General features: G+C 38.1%; 1 protein-coding gene across 4 annotated transcripts in view; it reads right to left on the bottom strand.

Moving 5' to 3' along the window:
* Positions 1 to 27,519, bottom strand: part of EEFSEC (eukaryotic elongation factor, selenocysteine-tRNA specific) — a 124,764-nt gene that overhangs the window by 84,329 nt on the left and 12,916 nt on the right. For all 4 annotated transcript variants that reach the window (XM_053954005.1, XM_053954004.1, XM_053954007.1 and 1 more), the window contains exons 2-4: positions 6,899 to 7,106; positions 4,537 to 4,633; positions 2,800 to 2,964 (exon numbers count right to left, since the gene is read on the bottom strand). In XM_053954005.1, the coding sequence (XP_053809980.1) occupies positions 2,800 to 2,964; positions 4,537 to 4,633; positions 6,899 to 7,086 (450 nt within the window). In that variant the 5' untranslated portion in view covers positions 7,087 to 7,106. The remainder of the gene's footprint in view (positions 1 to 2,799; positions 2,965 to 4,536; positions 4,634 to 6,898; positions 7,107 to 27,519) is intronic.

Below are 27,519 nucleotides of genomic sequence, written 5' to 3'. Positions count from 1 at the left end.
AAACCTTATTATTCAAACTCCAGTAACTTTTATAAAGCAGAAATACAAGTGTCACATGTTGTTGCAGTTTATAAACTCAAAGACTATACAGATGGAAAGACCACTGAAATAATCTTAAATGACATTCACAATTCTGCCAACACTATGTTTTTGCTGCAGAAATTCTAGGTTCATGCTCTTCAAGGTGGATTTCAAGTGCTAAGGAGCAAATAGTACTAACTCAATTGGATAGTGAACTGTTTGCTGTGTCAAAGCTTTTTGCCAAACACATATATATAATTTTTCTTTTTGCTATATGGATAATCAACCCCAGATGGCAATTTACATAGGCAAAGCATAAAGGAATCCATGCACTGCTGGTGCTCTCAGCCTCAATCAGAGCAAGCATGGGCATTTGAGAATGTCACTGTTTATTTTTAATTGCTGTGTCCCTCCTTTGTGCAGGTTCAAGCGGTCAAAGATGTCGAAGTCCATTAGTAGAACTGGAAGGTGATGCCACTTCATTGGGTGAGAGGGGTCTTCAAATTTAAAAAAAGCAGCTAGTCTGTAACGTCCCTAAATGTACCAGTTGTCAATCTCAGTTACCATTGGGTCAGGGCAAAAAAAGGTCAGAGGGAGTCATAAACCACAATGTGTTGTGAAATGTGCTTCCTCTGTTACCTTGTACGCCTGAGAAAGGTTTGACCTTTTATAGGTATCCTAACCCAGCTCTGCATGATGCTGGCAGGGGTAAGTACAACACACAGCTCAAACTTACAAACATTGCTTCCTTTTACTGTGCCTTGGTTTCCATACCTGTGCAACATGAAGGTGAATGTCCACAAGTTACTAGTGCCAAAATACAAAACTCTGCCCACTGCTATTATCATCCTGAGGCATGCACACATCTTCTATTTCACACACAGCAGTGGAAGGTTTAATTCATTAACAGCAATTGGAAAAACAACTAAAACTTTGAGGGAAGTTGTTAATGCCATAAGAGCCAAGTGATCTGGCTTGTTTTTGCAAATGACCTGTTCATCTGCTAAGTTGTCTGTCACTTCAGTGACTACTCTCCCAGTCACCTGGGAAGAAAGCCCAGTAAAAAAAGTCACATGAAGTCTTTTCCACTGCTGGAAAACACAGAAAGTCTATTTCCACTTTTAAACGCCAATTCACAAGTTATTTACTATATTTTTGTCATTTCTTCCTTCATATGGATTCTCAAAACGCAGATTTAGTTCTAAACACATTTCTTCAAAACATTCTTGGACTATAGATGAAAAGCAAAATAGTAATTTCCAGATATAATCTAGTGATGCATTCTTTCTTTGCAAGAAATAATTACTCTGCCCTGTCTCCCCCATCTCCTGGAGCACAAAATGACAGGAAGTTTGGCAAATGCTATGCCAAAAAGAAAGCAGTGAACTCACTATGCAAGGCCCTATTTGGGCAAGAGCCATCTCCCACTCCTTGCACTCCTAACTACTTGGCCCTCTTTGGACCCCAAACACAGGCAGGCTCAGGACTGAGAACAGGACGCAACAACAAAGGAAAGAAAAATGCCAAGTGGAAACCAGGAGAGGTTGAAGCTAGAGCTACAATCCCAGCAAGCATATTCCATGCAGAAATTGAAAGCACAGCTCCCAAAATGGGCTGCATGCTGTAAATAAGAATATGTGCAGTGAGGAACTCCTTTGGGGGAGCAGAAATGTCAGACTACATATGGTACAAATCACTTCTATGCAAAAGACAATAGGATATAAACTAGATGGCCACAGGTATCACTGAAGAGGCTGGCCAGAAAGAAATTGTCCAGTATCGGCCAAATACCTCAGGTGAAATCAGAATGCCTCATGTAGTCCTTCACTTGTCCAAACAGTACAGTGAAAAATGAGAAAACAGCAGGTTCACTCAATGAAATAGTAAGATCCTTATAGTAAAATGACTTGAAGATAATACTGACAGCACCAAAACAGTCCCATCCAAGCTTGTTAGGCCAGAACTTGCCTGCTCACAGAATGTAATCAGCTTGGTCCACTTTTAAGTGGCAGCTGCAAAATACTCTTCAAGTCTTAATTCATTTTGGGCAATTAATAATACAAAGGGAAAAATCAAAGCAGTGATAATCAGCATCTGTGAAATAGATTTCACATGTTCCAAGCATAAAGCAATTTTGTTTTTTTTTAAAGGATGAATATATTTTAAGGAAATTCAATAGTAACAACAGTTGAGCAGTTCAAAGGCCATTGGAAGGTCTCTTTGACTTTCTACAGGCTCTCTGAAGAGCCCAATAGCAGCAAGCCACCTATTGCATCCCAGCAGTTCTCTCAGAACATGCTGACACAAATTAAAGCTTCAGCAAACAAAGAGAATGTGCATCAAGCATTTCAATGCCCTCTTCTTGTCATTTCCTTTGCTTTCAGACATTTCTGGAAGCCTACTTACATGGATTCTTTTGCAAACCTTCTCACTGTAGCATATCTCAAATGAAAGTAACCTTCCTCAAACCTTGTTCAGTCCTTGGGTGCATCCCATCTTGGAAACATGCCCACTTTGCTTCTCTGAATTTGAAAGTCTAACATGCTAATCTAGATCAGTCTTCTCTTCATCCAACTAAATTATTGAGCAGGTAACTTTACTGACTGCCTTATTTAAAAATCACTATGCCTCTTACTGTTATAAACTGAGTTATAATAGAGTACAAAAATAAAAATTGAAAATAATTGAGTAATTTCAGACTGGATGAGAACACTCTCTTCTTTGTTGAGTGTCTCTGTCTATCAGGAAAACCACGAGGAATGAAAATGAGAGACTCACCTTCAGGGCAGGAATCTCCACATTGTCACCAAGGCTAACAGAGCCAGAAAGAATAGTCCCTGTCATCACTGTGCCTTGACCCTTGATAGAGAAACAGTGGTCGACTGCCATAAGGAAGTGTCCTGAGGGGTCTCTTGATGGCAGGTAAGCCTGAGACTTCAAGACCTGAAAAAAAAGATAAAAGCAGCACCATACCTGGGTGAAAAGTCATGACAGCAACACAGCAGAAGGCAGGCAAGCGGATGATTGATTGAACAAGCTTGCAATTTTACTGATTTCAGGCATCTCCCAATGAGCTTAGAACTCACCAATGTCAAATTAACTGTGTGAGCCATAGGGGAGCTGCACACTTAGCAGCAGGAACAGTTCGATTTTCTGCCTTAGAAAGATTTGGTGCTGCACATTTAGCTTGGTTAGCACAACCTCACTGGTGATAAAGTTGCTGCCAAATTCAATATAAACACTGCAGCAAAGCAAAGAGAAAAAAAACTGTATGTATGTCATCTCCCCCTTTTTCCTCCTTCTCTCAAAAGTACAATTTTACAGAGTGTTTTGCTACTTCAGCTTTTTTGGATTTTGTGAAAATTAACTTATGTACTGATATTAGTGCCCCATAAAGCCCATCTCTGACTCCCTCCCAGAAAAACTGTAATACTGGGTTAAGTTTTCAAATTCAACTTCCCCTTCAAATTTTTGTCAGTGTTTCTTTAAGGATCAATCCATTAAGAAAAACTACATAAGTACCATTTTCTAGAGAAATTCTGAGTTTAGTGTTTTTCTTTTGTTGACAAATACTACGTTCCTTAAAATATGTTATCAGACAAAAGATTTTAATTATAGAAAGGAAGTCATGTACTCAACAGCTTCAAAGGAATTGGTTCACTCCTGTCTCAAATCACTTTTGCTATCTCTCTCTATCACCTGTATATACACTTGGTATTGCCTTTAACATCTGTTTTTAAGGTCAAAAACTGCAGCCCAAGCCCAGCTTGTAATGGCAGAACAATGGAGAGTCTCTTAGGAAGGGCAGAAGGGATAATAGCTCCAAGTTCAATGGCAGGGCTCCCACAACATTTGCCAGCTCATCTAATATTAGGTTTCAGTTGACAAAACAGCTGCAATGAGAGTTTCCTTCAAAGGTTTTAACCCTGGAGAACATCCCAGTAAATCTAACAGGAACCAGATAAAGGCAGAAGTAAGCACTTGCATATCTCATCTCTAGAAACTGCTGGGGGCAGACTGGTCCTAGCTAAGCCTAGTCTAAGGCCACACTACATCCCATCCCCATGCCCACCCTGACTCACAGGAGCCTGGGAGGTGATGCAGCATTCAGTGCTCAGCAGCCTTGTGGAATATCCTGCCTTTATACGAGCCTGGCTGCCGAGGGCTAGGCATCCCTAGATTTTTGATGTCTGATGTTACCCCTTAACTTCAGCAATTTACAAATACTTTAAACCTGTCAGCATCCAAATCAGAATTTGACAAGTCTTCAAAGAATGATGCCTTTATTTTGGGATTCTTTTCTGCTGGCTTAAGTACAGTGGCGTTCCTCCAGGGCAAAGATGTTCCTCTCCCTAAGCTAATGACAGGTGACAAGTCTATTGCAAGCTACAAACTGGTCTCAGTTAACTCAGGTGTCCTTCCCTTCACAGTATAAACATAATGCCATATAACTAAGGGTTTTAAACATCTAAGAATGGATGCTTTCATGTTATTACTATGTTCTTCAGCAAGTACCTCAATTAGTTCAGAAATACCCTGTGGATTCTCAGACTCTGGGGCTTCTGGTCCACCAGGCTTTGCTGCAACAGCAACAATAGGACACCCAGAGAATCTGAAAGAGAGAAAGACTTGCACCATTAGACCACAGATCTCCTACACATGTCAATATAAAGAACTTCCAGGCTCATCTGCAGGCTATTAAACTCCCTAAAATTCCAACTCATCTGCTCTTCTCCCATTATGACTGACAATTTCTTCCTGAATTACCAGCAGATAGCACTACTGGACTTCACTATGAAAGCTTCAGTCCTATTGCACATTAGCTACTGATTCAATGCTGTGACAGTCAAATGCAAGATTCAGTTTATTTCAGAAGTAAACATCTGTTGTTACCCAGTCTTAATGCAGTGGTTTGCATCCAAAGTCACTTTACCTGGAGACTAGCACATTTTTAACTTTCATGAATCAATTAAAATTCTAAATGTAAAGTCATAACCTTCAAAATGGGAGCCAAATGCAAGATGCCTCATGATGCCTACCTGAGTCTGCAAGATCTCTAGACAACAGAAAGATCTAAATCTATGAAATCAAAGTCTGCAAAACTCACAAATCTCAAACACACAAAGGTTCAGAGAGGAGCAGTACAGCCAGCTGACCTCAGTTTACCTTTTATCCTACCATCAATTTTATTTTTCAAGTCCTTAACTTACAGCAGATTTTCTTTTTTTCTTTTTTTACAAATTCAGTCAGCAGACTTAACTTTTGCTCCCTAAAATGAAACCTAGTGTTTTGTATCTCATTTTTTCAAAAATTAGAATTAATCACATAAAATATATATTAAAGTAACAGAACAGTAATCAGTAATTACACCAAAAAGTGACTGGCTCTCATAGGTACTCAATTCTTATGCAACAGATTCAGACTAAAATAAATTATTTTGGCCATCCTCTTGACACCCACCCCCCACTGATTTTCTCACAAAAGGGAGCAAGCTGGAGGGAAGAAGTGGTGCTTTGCTGAAGAAGAAATGTTAAGTTCTATAAAGGGATCTCACTGAGTGACCCAGCTGTAATCAGGCACATAAGGTATTTTCTTTGTTTACACGCCATAAGCCTGAGGCATCTAAGGACAAAGGGTCATAAAAACATGCACTGAAAATTCCTGTGATTAACCATAAAACTTTTGGAAATTTATTTTCATACAAGTATTTCAGAGCACTGTATTGCAATAAACAAATCTATGTGTAACCAAATGCTTTACTCCTCTTCCCATAGACCAGAACAAACTGGAGTAATTGTATAGTGCATTTGGAGGCACTTCTAAACATGATCCAGCTTTACTGAAACTCTTACTCCATCAAACCAAATTTCTCTCAGCTGAATTTAGATCCTGCTGGGCAAAGGGAGAAGCTGATGTGCAAAAGAATTTTTAAAAAATAGAAATTCCATTCATAGAGACAGTTTACTTTTACTTTTGGTATCAAATCACAGAAAACAGAGTTTTGATTAGGTAAATTCACAAGTATCAAACTACTCAAATACACAAGTTACCTTTCTCTGCCTTTTTTTTTTTTTGCCTTCCATACAATTTTCTGACAACATTACAATAATTTTCCCAGCATTGGTGGCAACATCTACTCTACAACTGCAACAGCCTTCAGTTTTGCTGACTGCTATGGAATTCCACACGCACATCTATGTGTGCGAAAATTTTTCAACAAGTAAACTATTTGAAAGAAAAACAAAACCCCATAATTGCCATTAGAGGCAACTGTCAAATGTTATTGGCATATATCCTGCTAATAAGAATAGTTTAGGAATACATTTGGAGATTCAAAGTCAAGTGGGAAAAAGGCTGTTGAGAAACTTCACATGCCCGAGATACAACAGAACAAGCACATTGCAATCACACCCAGATCAGCAGTGCTTTCAAAGCACCATCAAGCACAGACTGCACATGCCAAAACTCAACTTTGGTTCTTTCTCCTCCGTACTCTGAATCCTATTCCTTAAGTTCTTCGACTCAAAATGTGACCAAATAGTTATATCCCCTTATATCCCAGAGAAAAGCAAAGATCTGCTGTAACCACATCCAACAGTTCTTCACCTGAATATTCTGGCTTTGTATTATCCTATCCAAACTTCAAGCAGCTCTTTAAATCGAAAAGCTTAATTACAGGAAAATATTTCTCTACATGTGATACTTGCAGATGTGAATTTGGAATTGCATCTGAGTTTCTGTGAAACTCTTCACTCCCTTCTCATCATTTTTGCTAGATGTGCCAGTATGTTTAGAAGCACGTTGGAAGAGAAATGTTGGTATTTCTGCCAAAACAAATTTTGCTACAAGTTACCTGTTAGTATTACTGTTCACTTACTTGGTATTTTCCAAGGTCTTCTGCATTTTCTTAGTCATCTTCTCAATGGCACTCTGTCTCTTCCCCTCTGGAAGGAGATCTATTTTGTTCAGGACTACCACCATCTTCTGGCAGGCAATTTGCCCAATTACCAAGCACTCTGCCGACTGTGTCTGCATCCCTTTTGTCACATCTATCACAAGCATCATTAAATCGATAATCTGGGCACCTGGAGGAGAACTCACAGTCAGTATTGCCACAGCATAAAAAGATTAAGGATCATTTTCTCAAATCATTTCCATTTAAAATTGTCAACATATGTACAAAGAAAGACAAAATACAAGTCAAAGTAAGGACTGAATTCTACAGCTCTTTTGAAATTAAGACCTTGGGAATTTAAGCTATTATAGGCTATCACTGAGTCATAAGAACCACGGAAGAATGTGGTAGTTTAAGTCTAAGGCTGTTATCACTGCATTGAAAAAATACTAAGAAAATTAAGCTTGTAGCAACACAGGCATGACATTTGCCTCAATTAAAAATTATAATCTAAGCAGCCAAGCAAGAATCAAATACAGCCAAAGAAACATATAGCAACACTGCAGGGAGCTGCACACTCAGAGCAACCCCAACAAGAGCCAACCAGGTACCCCATAAAAACATCCACAAGCCTCAGTCCCTACCTGCTTCCCACCATTTTTCTTTCCAAGCCCAAAATTTCATAAAAGTGAAAACCGTGATCACCACCAGAGATAGGTTTATCCCAAGTCTAAAGAAATTCTTGCATCCCTCAATGTTAGAAAGAGGCAGCTTAAAAGCTGCAGTGTATTGCCATTCATTCCCAATTCAGATCCACATAACTTGAACAAGTAATTTCAAACACAGGAACACAGATCTGATTCCCACATCTCTTTGTGGAAAGGTTCCTAAATTTTACCTATCACACTTATGGATTATTTTTATTTTTCAAAGTATTGCTGCCATGAACCCTTCATCTTTTGATTGAGGCAACCTGAATTTCATGGATTTAAATTAGTTTTCAAGGAAGCTTTTGATGAACATTGGGCCTTCCACTAATTATATTCAGAATTTTCTTGTTTCATTTGAGGTAACTGAAATGCTCTGAATACCAAAACAGAAAAATGCAACAGACTCGAGTATTGAGAAATTTTAAACATAAAAAGTAAGAAAAAATTAAAGCTGAAGTACCAGAAAGTAATATGCCAAAAAGAGTACATTTTGAAAAATGATGAAAGCTAGAATTCATGCAAAATTCCAGTTCTCTAACTTAAGTACTTTTAATATTGGCCTTAAGATCAGAAGAACAAGAAATCAATACAACTGTTCCTTGTTCCTCCATGCTGTCCAGCCTTTCCTTTGCCTTTTTTGCTTTTAAGGCTTTTACAATGGCTACGACAACAGCTCCCCTTGTTCCTAGTTCCCACGAACTCAGGATAGGAAATCATTCCGAGGTTGAAGTGCATGGGTGAATGAGTGGGTGGGAACTACAAGAAAAAAAAATTATGGCTACAAATGACTATTTCAACCTACCAGACCTTTCATCTTGTAATAATGAATGTTAAGCCCTTCAGAGCACTAACTGGATAATTATGATATTTCCAATGCTTCTGCAGAATTTTCAATCATTTCAAATATCTCTCCTTGACAAAGCAAATATGGGCTTTATATCTTTGAAAGTAGTTTGCATTTTTATTGTTTCAGGAATTGTAATGATTTAGACCTTGCTTAAATTTCAACACAAACATCATCAAGTCTGTACAAAAGGCTCAGACTTTATACACCATCCAAGTGCAGACTTAAAGGTCAGAAACCAAGTGAAACAAATGGCATGAAAATAGTTTGAGTGGGACAAAGCACTTACCGGAATGGATCCATTTTTGTGAATGCATGCAACAGGGCTGTTTTAAACCTAATATACATATTTAGTGTTACACTGCTCTACACAGCTGACATCCTCAAAAGGAATGGGAATAAATAATAGAAACCAAGCCATCAAGTCCAATTCTTTACTAATACTATAGAAAGGACATTCTGGTAACACAACAATGCTACAGCTTGAGCCTTACCAAACATTACTGTGACTACTAAAGCACAGTGATCCTCGTGCTCCAGAATTAAGCCAAAGCCACCAGATCCAAACTTGGCCTTGAAAAGGGTAGCTGATAAGATGCATTATGTACAGTGTGGTATCTTTCCCTCCAAAAGAACACAAAATCTGCACTGAATATGTAGTTTCAGTTAAAGGGGTCACTTTACCTTAAAACTCGAAATCAACTGCTTCAAATTAATTTGTTATACATCAAATACTTGCAATTGCTGTATTTATGAATCTGTTAGCAGCACTTTAAAAAAGCCATAAAGATCATCAACCCAGTTGCTAGAAGGTCGAGAATGTCTGCCTTGGGGCATTGCCTCCTCTTCACAGAGCATACACAAAGAGAAATAACCATCAATTCCATGGAGAAACTCCAGAAACACCAGAAGACATACCATGACACTCCAGACAAAAAATACTTCAAGTCAAGGAAAGCAGCAGCACACACAAGTTCACAAACACTGCCAGCACAATTATTGTGCCTCCTCCAAAGCCCCAGTGTACTGATGGCCACAGCTCCTAAGAGATGGCACAAGATGGGACAGAAGGCATGGCACACACAGCTGGCACACAAGCAGAGTGGGAAGCTGCTGCCCTTCACAGGAGTCGTGGAGCCAAGGCAAGGACCACAACAGCACTGACAGCAATACCCGAACTCCATTCTCACTGAGACATGAGGATGTTTTGTAATGTTTTGTATGGGTCTACTGGTGGGTATCAAGGCAGGAGTGCTCAGGGTTACAGGACCCTTGAGTAACAAGGCAAAAAAATAATGCTAAAACTTCGTTCCTCAACTTTCTTTTTGAGCTGTTTAATAAACCATCTTTGACGTTTCACCTTCTTCTCAATCCCCCATCTTCTCCTACATAGTTTTACATTTTGATTTATTCTAGAACCCATTTCTTTCATTGCCCATCAGCCATGCAAAAAGTTCATTAAATACTGAAACAAAAACATCTAGAGAAGTGTACAAGCATTCACCAATGTCACAATTCAAATTAGGAAAGTTGTCAAGATGACTAAACTATAACCCTCTCCCATCTACCACAGAACACCTCATTCAATACATTTTCTCCTCATAACATATAAATCATAATAGCAGACTTAGAATATATTTAACTTCAAATTCACTGCTTAAATAACCTCTAGTAACTAACAATCAGCTCACTATCATATCAGAGTTCAGTCAACAAAAGGAACAATATTTCTGAATAGTTTTCTGCAGCAGAGTAAGATTTAACAAGGAACAGTGAAGCAAGGATGGACTATATCAGTATTCTCATTAATACAACCTCACTTGGAAAGATTTTTCAATTGGGACATAAAAATTTTGCAGATACACTATGTGGAGACTCAAAAACAGTAATAAGAATAAAAACGGTGAAAATATTACTCACACCTGCACTATCTGTCAACAAAATGTCAACCATGGGGTCTTGTGCAAAACAGAACAGAAAGAAGAGAGAACTGAACTCCTCAAAAAAGGAGACAGAATATGGGCCTACACAGTTAAGAATAGTAATAGGGAAGAGATTATAGACTATTTGAATATTCCTCAAACCTTCAGAGCAAGAAAAAGGCTTGAAATTACTTTGAACAAAGCAGAGACACACGCAAAGGACTGCATACAAGGAAGCACAGCAATCAAAAACATTTTATCTGCACTGAAGCAGATCACATAGAATCAATGAAAAAGTTAAACTAAGATACTCAAATTATTTCTTCCACAGAGAAAACAGGGTGTAACCTTTTATTTGTCACTTCATCTGTGAAAGACATGTTCAAGAACATTGAAAAGATAAATCCTGACGTGAATTCTCACTTTGCTTGAAAATGAAAGATCAATTATTGGAGTACCCTTTCTGTGATGACACACAGCTCAGATGAAGCCCTGTAAAAAGCAAATGAAATAAACAAGTTGTCATCAGAAAACACAAGGAGGTGGAGAAAGATGGGAATTATACTTCAAAGATAAGCAGCTTAACCACAGCAAAAATAAAGTAGATAGTCTGAGTGAAGAAAAACAAACAAGAAAGATAAAACATGAACTGAGAGATTCTGGATGACAGCCAGATACAGGAAAAACACAAGACCAGCAGCACAGCATCACAAAGACTGCAAGTGCCAGCTAAACCTGGAGGCAGCAGCACTCATTTGTATCACAAAAGTGACAGGGAACACAAAACTCAGAAAATAATAAAAATACCTTCACAGACAAGATAAAGAGAAGGTCCAGCTACTGCTTTGAACACACAATCCACGCTTGCTCCTGAATTTTGAAGATTATCTGATTTTATAAAGTCATCAAGGAAGTAATTTATTACTCTTTACGCAGGAGATTAGTTGAATCACAGATGTCAGAGATTATGACACGTTTCCAAAGAGCAGAAGGCAGCAGCTCAAGCTTCCCTAAAGTGCACTTGCAACATCACTCCTAGCTAGCTCTCACTCTTGGATCCTGAAAGAGCTCACCAGCTGCTGCCTGAGTACACTGAAAAAGAACAGTATGCCTTTTAAAAGTATGTGTATTGATGAACTTTTAGTCTTTTGGGGAAAATTCACTGCATTCTCTATATTTGCATTATTTATTTTAATGTATCTTCAAACCTTTGCTGAAATAGGAAAAAAAGCCTGCCCAGAGTTCTAGGCAACAAGGTTGCAGACCTTCATCCCCTCCAGAAAATCCACTCCTCATAAACGTGCTTAGTGTCACACATAACTAGTAAAAACCAGCTCTTATACCCATGTTCACAGAGAAACACCATGGGAGTAGCCAAGATATCAGATGCATTTTGGAAAACAGTAAAGCACTATAATTACCATGTTTTATTCTGAAACAGAACATTCCATCTTAAATAGCAAACCTTCAACCTCAACCACAGAGGCTGTTGTAGTTCTGCATGTACATGAACTCAAAACACCTTCCACCTGTGCAGCCTGTTGCATGCATTTTATACCTGAACTCCCAGACTGAGCTGTGTCCCTACAGCAAAACATAATATTAAAACCAATTAAAAAAAAAATTACAAAAACCCAAACACTTCAGCCTCATGTATTAATTTATCAGTTCCAAAAATGTATTACTATTTTATTATACATGCACTGAGCCCACTTTCAGAACCATCCAGTTATAATCTCCAAGCACTAAATTAGCTACCAATTCCTTACTGAAAAGCTCACTCCAAAGGCATCTTCAATAAATAAGCAGAATCTCAATTGGTTTGTCTTTACCAAATGTAGATCAAGAATATGTGAGCATTTTAGGTTGTATTATTTTAGCAAGCATAACTCAAGTTTTGCATTATATTCCCAGTAATACCTCAATATAAAGCAGACTTGGCTTCAAAAGGTAAAACCTGATGAGTGGAGGGAAGAAGAGGGGATCAGGTCCCTGTGTGAACAAAGGGGACGTTTTGCATGTCACACAAACATGGAACATAGGCACAGATTCTGAGTGGTGGCTTCTTTAAGCTACTGTGTCCTGTCCTGTTTGTGATAATCTTTTTAGCTGACTTTGCACAAACAGTACAACTCTTGTTCACAGGCAGCAAAAGGAAGCAGAAAATGGAATTTGAAATGTAAAAATAAAATAATTGTGGGCTATGGGCTATAATTTGATTTCATGCTCTACAAGGAAATGAAAGAGGACTTCCTTAAACATACTTTTTTTTTTTTTAAATATGCTTTTTACCATGTTAGGATTTCCTCTAGTGTAGAAGAGAAAATAGGATTGTAGAAAATGTACCATTCTCAAGTATCATTGCTACTCAAGGGCAAAGCTCTGTTTTAATGTGCACTTCCCATTCTGGGGAAGAGGAAATTCTTCAATTAATAAACCGGGTGGACTGAGGCGAGTTTTTAAGGTTTAATCAATTTCATCTGCACACAGGATAAAAAGACCAACTATTCTACCATTTTTACCTCCGCTATTCCACTTCCAAAAAAAAAAAAAAAAATTAAATCAACGTTTTATTTTAAATTCTTTGAGGTTAGTATCTCCTGTCTCAGGAAATATTGTCTGTATCATGCAGAGAGTATCCAACTTCCCCTTTCACAGCCCCCTCCCCCCACTCTTTTTTTTGTTAAGAAACTTTATTCAGAAACAACTAAATTATTCCCTGTTTCCATATACAGTTGCACCCTGGGAGATGTTACAAGTCACACAGGATTTTGCTAGTTACCTTAGGGGAGGCACTGTGATGAATAAGGAAGATGTTTTACAGGATATGGAATCCCCCAAAATTCAAACAGAAATAGGAGGTGTGATGCAGGGAGAGACATGCACTCAACCGGGGAACATGAATTACACATGAAGAAACCTTCTGTAAAGCAATGCAAATTGTGGATCAAAACTGATACAACCTCTGTTAGGAAACACTTTGAAAAGAAAAGGAACTCATGGAGCTCAAGCATCCCACCATCATTTCCAAAGCAGGCCATCAGTAGCTCAGAGCACAAACAGGGAGCTGTGCAGCTTCAAACTCCAGAGCATTTGTAACAACACACAGAAAGCATCACTCGGGCAACCCACAACATTTCTGAGTGCACAGTAAAGCTTAAAATTAGAAGCATTATGTCATTGCATGAATTCTCTTCAGATGAGAACCAGCCACTGTGGTTGGTCTGTAACTGAGAGCTAGAAAGGGAAAGCAGTGTGGCCATAAGGGCATAATTGGAAGAAGTCCATTTCTTGTATGTTGAATAACACAACAGTTATTTATTTGTAAACATGAGTTCAACTCAACTACTAAGTAGTAGGTGATAACTTCTTATAAGAAATAAAAGGGTTCTTTTGCAAAAAAGATGTCACACAAGAATCCCCTTGAATATACTTTATACTTCATCTGGCAGAAGAAACAGTGTGCCATATTGTTCTGAAGAGGATAAAGGATAATGCCTCTACCATTTCCTTTTCAAGTCATCCAAGCATCTGTCTTGTTTGAATAACTTCTAACTACATGTCAGAAACAAGTCTATGCTCTTCAAAGGCCTGTAATGATTAGAGTATGTCAATAAGCTTGATCAGCCATGCTGAAGTAGCACAAACAAAGCTGATAAAGCCTCTATGAAGGTCATGCTAAGAAAGACTGAGGAGTATCTTCCAACAAATTTTACATGTTGGTCTAGCCATTGTAATACTGTACATAGGATTAAGCTTATATGACATGGATGAGTTATTGAGAAAAAAAAAAATCACTAACAAACCTTAAAGTGAAAACACTCTCAACAAACAGAACAACACAGGAAGAAAGATTATCAGGAGATCCTTTGCAAGGATTTACAGAATGTAAGGAGGCCCATGTTGTCTTCAGCCTCTTCAGAGGACAAGCTTGAGAAATGCCTGAATACTTTGGTAGTTTCCACCACTTATGGAAGAGAGACTATTCTTAAACAAGGCAAATACAGGATGCCCTTATTGCAATCTGACTAAATTCACTGGTTAAACACACATTAAAATTACACGTAGTTTTGTAAAAAAATACGTACAATTACAGAGAAACCTTCCTCCAAAGACTTCCAAATAGAAATGCACTACTAAAGAGAGTTTGCTATGAACCTTTTTAATTTAGCTAACAAATTAATTTCCTATACTTGTCCTCCCCTCTCCCCAGCACAAACAGAACCTCAGTACACCTCACCTCTCCCAGCCTGAGCATAAGCTAGAGCAGCACAAGTAATGGCCACTGCTAAGGACACATCCTTCCACAGCAAAGGAAAGGCCATGACTAACATCCTTCACTTCCATTGTAAAGACGAAACATGCAAGGGAAAAAGGCAATTTTACCCTGGTTTCAAGCCAGGGCAATCCCGCACTTCACTTTGTTATTGTGCTGATCTACATCACTGCCTGCACACAGGAGTGATCTAGAAGCAGCTGTCAGTGGAGCACAGCAGTGAAAAGGCTCTGGCATCTGGTCACAGAGCCTGCAGCTCCGTGAGCTGGGAAGTTCCTGCTCCCAGTTACCTTTCCCAACACTGTGTTTATTTAGGCCTCCCAAAGTTTGATGAAAAGCAAAGTTGAAGCTCAGACCAGTCAGCTCAACCCAGCCACACCAGAGAGCTCTCCCTGACACTGGCGAGGTGACCCAGCTCCTGCAGCACTCCAGGGAGAGCCAGAGCTGGCACAAGCGAGGCAGTAGGACCCAAGAGCCAAGACCTGCAAAGGTGAAAAGGGAAGAGCAAAGCAAACCTCCTGTTCCTAGGGACAAGACGCTGCTGCAGGGCAAGGGGTTCACTGAACAGCAGCCTGAGGAACTACAGAGAAACTTAAAGCTGAATAACAGTCCACATGTTGTTAGGAAGAATTGAAAGAAACTAAAGTACATGTGTATATACACAAAACTAGTGCAATTACTTCAGAAAATGGTGAAAAGATACAGTCATTATATGCTGTTCAATGCAAAACTGTTTTAAGTTTAGAAGCAGCAAAGAAAAGTAAAGTATTAGACTCTGCCTATATACATTATAATATTGAAATAAGATACTGCATTTTAATCTGGTCACTTTCTGGAAGAGGAATCTTAAAGATAAAGTAGCTTCAAAAAAGGAAACAAGACAAATGCAGTTAGGTCCTTCACAAAGAAAAATCCATGTTAACAGCACAGAGTGACAAAAGCAAATGAAGTTGAGTGAAAGAAGGGAAATAAAACACCTCTAATAAAAGAGCACAATCAACCATATAAATTTAAGCAGCACAACAATTCAAATTCAGTGTTGCTAAGTACCATTTGTTTTTAGACAATTAAAATACAGCTTTGATATTTACATCATTAAGAATTTAAAGCTATATCCAGCTAGATGAAGTTTAATTTTTTAATAAAACTTTTATGATTTTATCCTGTGTAAGAAGTTTTAAGATGAAACTTAAAAAAGGGGATATTTTATTCCATCACTTTCTTGTTTGTCCCTCAAAAACAGTAATTTCTACTATTTCCAAAGAAAATGTAGCAAACCAGATGAGTGACTACTACAGTCTGGCATTTAAATTCCTGTTCTTTAAATAAATATTTCTCAAAAACCAGAAAATCACCCCAAATGGAAATCCGATAGACAATGAGGGGAGAGCAAAGCAAACAATCCCTGCCTTGTAACACAAAATGCCATGTAATACATAGCATGTGTAAAAATGGAGGTAACGCACCATACGAGAGAAGACGTCATCCTTCTTCCATATGTACAAAAGTCCTTTTCTGTAATATTACCTATTACTAGATCTGAATTTCTATATTGACAGAGTACAAACTGGACAGAGTCCAAAACAGACCTCTACTTATTTTAATGCTGAAAACATAAACTATGGTACAGTTTAAAAAAGCCTACATATCTTGGAAGAGCAACAATCATTCTGAGTAGACACAGATGACTGCTACAAAAAAAGGTAGCATTTGCAGAATTACTCAACACTGTGGTATTTCAGCTGCATTAATTTCTTTCTTGGCTTGAAGTCAAAAGTGCACAAATTGTGAATTAGTTAGCAAACATTAACTTTTTAAAAGTGTCATTCATACATATGTATATGCAAATACAGACACCAGTAAAAGCTGAGAATTTAAATATTTAGGATACTGCACAAAACTACAGTTTTAGCATTTTAGACTGAATGTCATTATACAGCTCATCAGCCATGGAGTATAATCTGTGGCATATAGTAAGAAAATCTTTTATTTCATAGACTTAAAAGCAAAAGAAAGCACAGAAGAAACCAACTTATTGGTTATTACTATCCAAGTAACAAACCTGATTTGTCCAGGGGTGTTTGATGGGATTTTGTTTGTCTGGTTTTTGTACTACCTGCCTATACTACACATAGCAGAAAAAAGTTCAGTTTCATATTTTGGAATTTAGGCTATAAAACATTTCAGGCTATTTCAATATTTCTAAGTTCCCAAATGTCATACAGAAATGGCACCTGTAATTCCACCAATTCATATCAAACCCAAACTTAGAGATCAGCAATGAGGTGCCCTGTTCCTCTTGCCTGGAGTTGTTTAGTTCATAAAATAAGATTTCTCAAACAATGTGACAGTAAGTTGTGTAAGGAATCAACACTTTATGTTCATGCTTCAGGAAAAAAGGTGCAAAGTAAAAAAAATGGAAAACGGATACTTGTAAACCCCAGCTTTGACCTCCTCAGATGATATGGTGTGCTCAGCATTCTAGTAAGCTTTCCTAGTGCCTAATGAGTGATTAGTTCAAGTTTCAGACCTGTTACTCAGAGGTATTTTGTTTTGGTATCAAGGCCACGTGTGCTTTTGCATAGCTCTGAAGAGTTAAATGTAAGGTAACATTACACTTGGGCCTTACATAGTGACCATAAATGGTCCCTGATGGTCCATAAAGTCTTTACTGCAAACAGTGAAAAGCAAACAGGTCAGAGGACCAAGAAGAAAAAACCTTTTTGTAGTCCTGACCCACATCAGCTTTACATTTGCTCTCTACAAGATCTCCTGCCAAATTTCAAGAAAAAAAGTAACTATATTTGCACGTGATAATGTTAAATATGTTGCAAAAATATAACTACAAGTATGACCATTCTGTCCTTTGCATCTTTCAAAGATTACAGACAGAGACCACCTTTGAAGCTATTTCCAAGACCTGAAAGAGAAAACAGTAGCTTAGCAGTATAAAAATAATCAAATATCTGGAAGGCCTGCAAAGGCTGAACCTGCACCAATGAGGACATGAGCCCATCTCCAGTTCTGACTGACTTTCACACATCTGGAGTCCTCTGCTCCATCTCTAATGACTCAGTTCACACCACACAGAAACAGACTATTCCCAGCTTCAAGAATGTTGCACCTGAGGTTATTCCACTAACTGGAGTGTGGAGACAAATATTGAGTGAAAGCCTCTGTGGTACCTACAACCATGGAAATTCCTGCTACATCCCTGATACTACAGGATGCTCAGGCCAGAGCTGACAGCAACCTACACCAGTATGCCTTTCACTAGGAATGATAAATCATGCAAAACCATGTTTATACTGGAAAGAGAAAAGCAGTACAAAAATTACTGGAATAACTTGATCTATTTTCCAAGACTGTTTCAGGAAGAGAAGCACATAAACAGCCACCAGTGCACACATTTTCCCTCAAAGCAGAGCTCTTTCAGTATGTGAACTCCTGTATTAGCTTTTCAGACAATTTAACACTCTGATTTCCAAGAACAGACCAACTGAAATGTTTCCCAACCATTGTTCATATTTCTGCCCATATTTTAATCTACTATTGCATACAAGCCCAGTACTGGACTCAGAGAGGGGGCAAAACCAGACTCATGAACAGTAACTATGAAGTGTCTATAAATTCTGTTCTCTATCAGTACTACTTCACACTCAGCTCTCCAACTTTTCAAGTTAACATTTGTACAAGATGGTATCCTTCCCTTAGCATATCTAGGATTTGATCACACCCATGCCCCCATGTTGTAACACAAAGAGAACCAGCACATCTCAGAAATCCTTACACAAGCAACACACAACTTTAGCACTTGATTATCTCAGGATGAAAAGAATGTGCTATGCTTAATGACCAACTAGTTGGTTTTTTCCTTCCCAGAGGACTGGGGAACTGTTACTACAGTGCATCTATTACCTCCCGTGGGATGCTTTGGAGAATTACTGAAGTATAAACATCTTGGAACATGTTAGAATTTCTTTAAGCATATTTTTATCAGTTTAATATTAGATGACAAGGAGACTTTTTTGCTATCTTTTGTGTTAACTTCTTCAAGTCCTGCCTAGCCAAAGGATATCTCACTGTAAATTCTTGCTCACTCTTCTGCCGTATCTTTGAAAGATCAGTCGAAAGAAAAGTTCCATACAGCAGTCACTGGAGATAAGGACCATCACACAGGTAGACAGACCTGAATATACATTTAGATATGCAACTTCAAACTTCCAAAACCTATAAACAGCAGTTTGCATGCAGTTGAAAACAGGTACAGATATGAAAGTTGTACCTGAGAGATACTGCTGAACCACCTTGAAATTCTTGACTCCAATTAACTTTTCTCTACTTATATTCAATGTTTTAGGCCAACAACTCTGAAAATCATGGAATGCATTGGAGTCCCCAAGAAACACACCAATTATCACCTTGATTATAGAGATTTCCTACAGGATTCTCTTCTCTCCACCCCTCTGTCAATTCAAGGACACTAATCTTACAGTGCACCTGCAGCTTTAGATAGCTCAACCACCACCAGTAAGAAATTGATTTAAAACCTGGTACTGAGCAAGAGCATATTTCTACAAGACTAACAAAAATTAATTTTCTTAAACAATTCTGTCACCAAGCCCAAAAGTAAAACTCCCAACTCATCAGATTCTAAATCATTCTTCTACAAAAAAAAAAAGTGTTCCAGACAAAGCTGAAAAAAAAATCTATGTGATTCTGCTCTTAAGTCGTTACAAGCCCTAAGCTAGCTTGTCTTTGAAATAAAGTAAGCAAAAGTCTTGCACCCTGCATTAAGAAACTTCTTTTGTATTAAAATCCAGTCCTATTAGTTTTTACAACATTGCATGCAACACACTGTCCTAACAAAAGAGTTATGGTAGAGTATGGGAAGCTATTCCTGCACAGCTCTCAGATGTGCTTCATCTGAAAATGCAAAACAAGATTTAAAAAAAAAAAATTAACAGTTTACATTTTGCTTTTTTTTTCTTCTCTCCTGTCCTCAAAAAAAAAACCCCAAAAATTAAAGATTGCTAGCGGCAATGAAAAATGCATTCTTTAATTTTCTGTTCACCCTCCACAATACTGAAATAACATCAGTCAGGGTTATAAACATGTGTAATTGCCAGGGGAATGTACAATACATTCAAAAACTCCAGGCCCACATATCCTGTAGCTCTGTACTTCACAAACAAAAGGTTGGGGAAAGAAAGAGGGGGTGGGGTATAGGGAATAAAGGCTTAAAGATTAAAGTCACAGGCAGAGACAGACGGCTCCGTTTTTTAATAACTGAAAACACTAGTTGTGCCTGAATGTGCTCATTGTTTTATGGTGGGGGGGAGAGTCTCTGCATGCTGGACTGGCTGGCGACAGAACTGCCTTTGCATCAAAAATAAGATTTGCAAAAAAAAAAAAAAAGAGAAAAGTCACCAAACCCACGCCCTAATTTCCCCTCTTGCAATGGTTAATGACGCTTTTAGGTAGCAGTCAACAAATTATCCCACCTTGCCTTTATTAAATTGGGGACAACTTCATGGCTGGAAGTAATACCTGATGGAAACAGTGTAAGACACGGCTGCAGAGATGGCTGAAGGTTTTATGCTGTGAAGGAACACAGACGATGAACAAGAACAGTCGTACATAACAAACAGGCACGTCTAGGGAACAACAAGGTTATAAATCAATTTCTGAGAGGTTCTTCACACAATAAAACCAGTGCTGCAAGGCTGAATTATGGTATAAGCAGATTTTTATATGGTTTCAAGAAGTTCAGCTGTCATGAAGAAGTTCTTAAGTCCTTACTTTTTAAAAGCATCAGCTATATTTTTAGTGAATGAAAAGTTTCATGAGTTGGGTTCACTTCAGTCAGTAAAAAATGCTATTACCTTAAAATATTGCACTAGAGTGCTAAAAATTTGAAAGTGTTTCTTTTACACTTTAAAGTAATTTTTCTCTCACAAATTTAGGACTACAAGCACTTGCATACTGCATGGCTACTCAATAGCCATAATTACAAATGTGTATTATTTTAAAATTCCATAATATTAATTTTTCTATTCCAAATCATCTAATACTTCTCATGATCTATTTTAGTGGAAAAATTTTTGGGTTAGATCCCACCAGGGCCTAGGCACTCATCTTAAGGTCAATGCAACGAGATCAGTTACAGAGCTGGCTGCCAATGACTACAGGTAAGCAAGCAGCCCCAAGAAACATATGTAAATAAAAAAATATTAAATTTTTCTTTCACTTTTATTCTAATCTAGTCTCACATATTACCATAAGAGAGCTTTTGTTTTACTGTATCTTTTTTTTTTTTTTTACCTGCCAACTTTGCTTTAAATATAGACAGAAAGGAGATAATTCAGTAAGACAACAGGCTCTTTCATCTAAAACCATGAAACTCCCAGTCATAACTTCTTGGGGAAGCCTAAAATAAGGAGCAGGGAGCCACACAACAGGAGTCAATGAAAAGTAGTCTCCTGCCCCAAGCAAGCATGCTGTGCCGGGAGGAATCAGTGGCCACAATACACAGGTCCTCAGCCAAAAATGTCAGGCCTGGAATGCTCCAGCTATCATCCCCTCTTTGTTGATGCAACACTTTTGCATCATCAGCCACTGGACATCTTGTTGAGATTAAAAATATTGTGGAGAGTTACTGTCTGTTCAGCAAGGAAAAAAAGACAAGAGCCCATGTCAGAAAGGGAGGGGAAAGGAAAAGCCGAAACATGAGCTCATAAGCCTGATGTGGAGAATAAAGACAGGCTTTGTTTTACCTCATTCATACCAAGTACAAACAAGAGACTCATCACTGTTTTGAGTTTGAACTGCAAAATTTATTTTGTATGCAGCATTGCCCATTTCTTTCCTCACGTAACTCAACTACCCATCTTTTTCAAAAGTAGCTCTAATGATGCTCCAATCTATTTAAGCCTAAATGAAACCTGTCTAGTAGCAGACTCTCATTCTGCCCACACTACACATTCTGACACTTCAGAAGCACCTACAAAGGCATTCTTACATAGTAAAGACCAGCTTTGGTTATACCATTGATGTTGCCCTGATGTCCTTGTGCACTCAAACTAACTGAAATTAAAATATAGGAATATTTAAAAGAAAATAAAAATCACTTGGAGGACACACTGGCTATCTAGCCAAAATAAGAGTTAGGCAACAGTTATTAAACTGGTGATATTTCTTTGGGCAAGAAACATTAATTATTTTTAAACTTTCAAATGCAGAATTCAGTTCAAAAATACAGCACAATGTTTAAAAGGTACAACCTTTGGAAGATTAGAGGTAAAAAAAAAACATAGAAAAAAAGTCTGTCCTCTGACAGAAACACTACCCACCAGTACTGTCCCTAAAAGAGCTCAAGGGCAATGCCAAAAGGCAGCACGGGAAAGCAGAGGCTGGATTCTACTTTCGTGCTCCTAGGAAAAGGCGAAGAGGGTGGTAATTTACCGTGTACAACCAAGTTGTACATGAAAGTTTAAAACCAGCCAATTAAAGCTAACATTATGGAATGGAACTGAGGTCCGAGTGGAACGCATTAGACACGCATTCCACACAACGGCTCCAGAGTCCGCCTGCGAGGCGGATACTATGCAAAGTACAAAGGGTCAAGAAGCTCCTCTCAAAGAGAGCCCCAGCTCTGACCAGGAGTCAGGAGAGACTGCCCAAAACAACCAAATGTGGTGCACAGCTGCAAAGTGACACCAAGACTGCAAAGCTAAGTCATTGCCTGCATCGACAGAATGCTACGGAGAGAGTTTGAAAATTCGTCAATCAAGCAAGGACAAATCTCACCACAACTGAGAACCAAATGGAGGGGGATAACAAGGAACAAAGAAGAACGCCCCTAAAACTAGCAGCAATAAGCATGCCTATATCAGTTACAATCTCCTACATATATCCCTTTCATACACTCAACTACAGTGCATCCTCCAAGTGATTTTTCTTTTCTTCCAGCTACAGCTTTGCTTCTCTTAAGCAATGTAGAATGGGTAGAACAGTTACTAATACCTAGTGGGAAGCTGGAAGACAACTACCTCAAGTTACCAGGACTATGTTACATTTTGCCTTAGAGTCTTCTGTACATTGGAGCATGGTGAACCCCAACTTTGATGCAAGCTTCTGGATTTCTGTAACAGTAATGCAGAAAACTGTCATGTTGGTATTCCAGCTGCAGAACATAAGCAAATAGAAATACAAAGAGACAACAATTAGGGTATTTCTTGTCTCTTATATTTCAACATACAACTCCACACACATGCAAACTGGGAAATTAATTCAATGTCACGATAAGAAATTCTGTGAGACTTCTGTAACGCTACCACTCTCCAAGTCTTCACCATCTCCAAACACCAACAAGAATTATAATCCTTACCAGAACAGTAGTTGAATCAAGGATGAAAAATAAGATTAATGTCAAAAAAGTAGGTTGTTCTCAAGAAAGACACCCTGCAAACAATGTCAGCTTTTATGTCAAGCTTTATTTCAAGCACCCACATTACTACACAGCTATAGCAGTGCAGCATGCATACAGAAATCTCAAACAAATCAGTCCCAAACACATTACGGATGCCAGTTCTGAGAAACAAAACACTTTCCTTCTCTGCAGTACGCACAGATAATTAGAGCCAAAGTAAACAAGCAATACTTTGGAAAACAAAGGTTTCTGGACACCATTCTAGGCAGCAAAGCACCTAACTTGCAAATTTCAGCGGAAGGGTAGCTGAAGAGTTAATGCTGCCATTAAATTGTTCTGGCTAAAGTTTTAAGACTTTATACTGAACTACCAAGGGAAGTTTTTACATGCAAAAATCACCACAAACATATCACTTGAAAACCACAGTCAAAGTAGTGATCTATTAGTTTATTCTCAGTTCACTTTAACAGAGTTTTCTATGTTTGTACACAAAGGCTGTAACTTCTGTTTGTCTTAAAAGATAAATTGGATTCACCACTCAAATTTCATGACAGATTTATTTTGCATTTAGTTGTCTGGCCTTCAGCCCATGGCAGACATCAGGCCCTGCCCAACAATTCACTACCTAATCATGACAATAGCAAGCATAATTTGTTATTGCAAGCATATTTTGCATAATTTGTTATTCCACTAAGTGACATCACATTGTGCTAGGGACCCTTCTCCAAGAAGGCCATTACCAAGCACGGGGTACTATTTCATACATCCTGCCAGGCCAGTACACGGGCTTCTGACAGTGTACTTATTTTTATTTAAATTTTTGCTGATTAGGATTGCACAAGATACACACCTCATTTCAGAGCAGTCCCAAGGGGTCAACAGCCATGTAAATTTCACATCCCAGTACTTCAGGACAAAACAAACTATATCATGTGGATATGCTATCTAAACTGCCAACACCACAAAGCACTCCAGAAATTGTAGGGTGTATGCCATTTGTGTTTCACATTATTACATTCTCCATATAATTAATAAAAGTCCACTAAAATATAAAAGGTGAAGCTCACCGTAAGGGAAGAAAGCCGTGCAAAGTTTAATTACTAAATAAAACTAGGCACAATACTTGTCAAGACTAGAATTTATACTGTGTTAAGAGGGGCTGGAATTTAATGATCTATAACCACATCGAGATAAGGGACAGTAGCAATGCCTGAGTAAATGTTGTCCATAGGACTAAGAGGAGACAAGATGAAAAATCTCAGTTATCATGATTTATAGCCAGATGACTTCTTTAAAAAAAATTTTACAGCAGTGTGAGTGCCATAAAGATATTCCAAATTTCACTGGTGGAATATAAGTTTAAAAATAAATACTTTAAATGTTTTGAATTATATAGTTTCTTATTTAACATTAGATATTAATGTGAATGAGCTTTTACAGCCAAGGAGCAAAATACAGATCTGGTCTGACTTCATACTGGTTTGGATGTTAATCCTGCAGACTGCCTTACTGAGATCATTCCTACAAGGCTTCATGGATTTAGAACACCCGTCGGGGCACTGAACTGGTACTTGTACAAAGCTGCAAATATGCATGGCACCTCACAGATAAACACAAAACAAGGCCCTAGGTTTACAAAGCTCATAGACTAATTTTAGACACCTTGCTCCCTGAAATAAGGAAAGTATTTTCATCTCTGACATAACCCTGTTATTGTATTGTTTCAAGTTTTACACTTAGAATAGCATAGATCTTTGTGAGGAGAACATATAGAAACCATCAACATACAAAAACAGGCCCTTTATCTCTAAAAGCCCTCATAAATATAGGAAAAAGGTTTTCAATTATGTACCTTGAAAGATTTCCAAAAGCGAAGTTGTTCAACACAACCCTACACAGAAATTTTGTAAGACAGCTCAAACACTGTAAACCAGAACATGATTATCTAATCATAGATATTTCAGTATAATTCAGAGCAAGTCCTTCCAGCATGTTCTCTAGGATGAGCAAACAACTGAATAAAATACAAATGTTGACACAAAGCAACAAGCATTTTACAAGCAGTAGTAGCAGTTTCTGTAAGCGGAGTTTGTGAGCTGTAACACCTGTGGGTTAAGCAAAACATCACTCAAGCTCAAAACCTTCAACAAGAACAGAATTGTGACAAAGTAAGATCATCATAAGCTAAGTACAGTGGGTCTCACAGTTTTGCATCCCACACTCACCCTCCAGTTTCATTTAATCATTGCAAACCACTTTTCTTCTCACAAATCACAATTTAAATTTTCAAGTTAAAACAAAGGCTGACAGCATCCCCAGGAAGTGGGAAGAAAGCCTACTGAAAACAAAGTCTGCTCAGAATACACATTGCTCTGCCAGGCTCATGTGACCAGCTCTCAGGAATGCTGGCACTGTTCAAATTACACACTCAAAATAAGCAACAAACAAGAATCTTGGATAAACAAGAAAATAACATGGAGTGCGAGGCACTAATGCTGCTACTCCAAAGATGTAACAGTAGATTTGCATTTAACTGCAAAAGAACACCAGTCCCATCAAAAATTCAAAGACAGCAAGTGCAGGCACTGAGCCATCACTCTCTAGCTAGGATGGGGTTCTGGAAAAGAAGCACCCAGAAGTGCAGTAAAGTCATCTGCCCCTGCTAATCTAACCTCTGTGACTAAGAGAAGAAATTCCTAAGCATGAATACAAAACAGGAACAACAGTATATCAAGTGTACAAAGAATATTTAAAGATGACATACTTCACTCTTTCACAAAACTCCTTCTTGGATGCTCTAGCCTTGTATGAGCCTTTTTTATATTTTTAATTATTGCTTTTCACATTTTGTTAGGTCTCCTTTCCCATTCATATCTTGTAGACTCTGAGCACAATGGTTTCTAAATTGAACTTCCTGACAGCAAGAACTAGAATTACAGAACAAGGGATGGAAAACTCAGAATGAGAATTTAATTTCAAAAGAACTTAAGTAAATATACTTGTTATCTAACCACTTCGGCCTTCGCATCAAACGATGGAGACAACTGCTGTTGGAGAAGCGTATAATAATAACCGAAGAGAAATACAATGGAACTTTATTACATATTCTTACTGACAATTTACTGCAGACTTAAATTAAATTTTGTTGGAGGATTTCCTTAAAGTACTTCCAATAAATTATTTTTATTAATTATGTTTAAAATGTCATAGCTAATTTGCTTTTGAGGAAAAAATTATCTTGCCATTTTGTGAAAATATAACATTGAAATAAAGCACATAAAGAGGAAAAAAGGTATGTAGGTACATAAAATGAAATTGTCTAATGACTGGTGTACATAGAAGAAAAAAATCAAATAATCATAGAAATGGATATTTAATTTTTTCCTCCTTTAATGAAGTAATAACAGCATCTGTTTATATGCTTTTTACTTCTAGGGTCCTGTTAAAAGCAAGCGCCACTCCTTGGGGCTGGAGAGAGACCTGAGACACCACAAGCGTTCGGGAAAAGAGTTTTTAAAACCGTTTTCTCATCTGTAGTCACCATGTTTTAAACATACCTAATGTTTTCTGTTACTCAGAAAAACAAGAATTCAATGTACAATGAGACAATTTGCCTCTCTCCAGGACCTAGATTGTGTTGGTCCATGGAAAATTGAATCACAACATCTCAAAGTACACAAGTTTTAGGAAGGGCTTTACCAGCAAAATGAAAGCTTTGAAGTTTTCAGTCCCAAGAGAGCAGCATCAATCTCTTCCCTCTGCAGCAGCACTAGGCAGGCAGAGAAGCCTATTTCCCTGCAGCTGTGTGAATAATCTGGAACTCAGGCTTGGACACTTGAATCTGAAAGCAATGCCATCAGACTTTAAAACATGGAAACAGAAAACATGAAACAAACAGAAGTGAAGCAACCTGGGTTATCAGCAACCCAAATCTTGCCACAAACCACTATAACCTTCAGTCCAACAGTGCCCACCTAAATTTAACCCTGGTTATGATACAAAACAAGCAAGGGCTTTTTTTAAAAGTATCAAGATCCTTGTCTCTCCCTCTTATTCATATAGGCAAGGACACCATATAAACATCAAGAAATTGGTTTTTAATCCCATTTCACATTGTCCCTCCTCTTTTCCTTCTTCCTTGACAGCACTTTAGCTAAATAAGATCTTTTAATTCATTTCTGGAACTGCCAGCTTATGAACATAGAGAAAAACCTATTCTAAATACAAGCTTCCACACCAGCCTGCTACAGAGCTTATTCCCCTGTAGCTAAAAGAGGCACACCATGAACCATTGACGTTCTGCAGACAAAGCCTATGGAGATGGACTTCAGAAAGGAATTCTGAAAGTCCAAAGCTGTGGAAAAAAAGAAAACAACAGCAACAAAAAACACAAGAAAATCATGCCTCATCTTTTCCTTTT

Source organism: Vidua chalybeata, chromosome 12 (genome assembly GCF_026979565.1).
Source record: "Vidua chalybeata isolate OUT-0048 chromosome 12, bVidCha1 merged haplotype, whole genome shotgun sequence".
Classification (NCBI taxonomy): Eukaryota; Metazoa; Chordata; class Aves; order Passeriformes; family Viduidae; genus Vidua; species Vidua chalybeata.
Note: the sequence above shows the minus strand (reverse complement) of the source record. Positions and strands in the feature narration are given on the sequence as shown.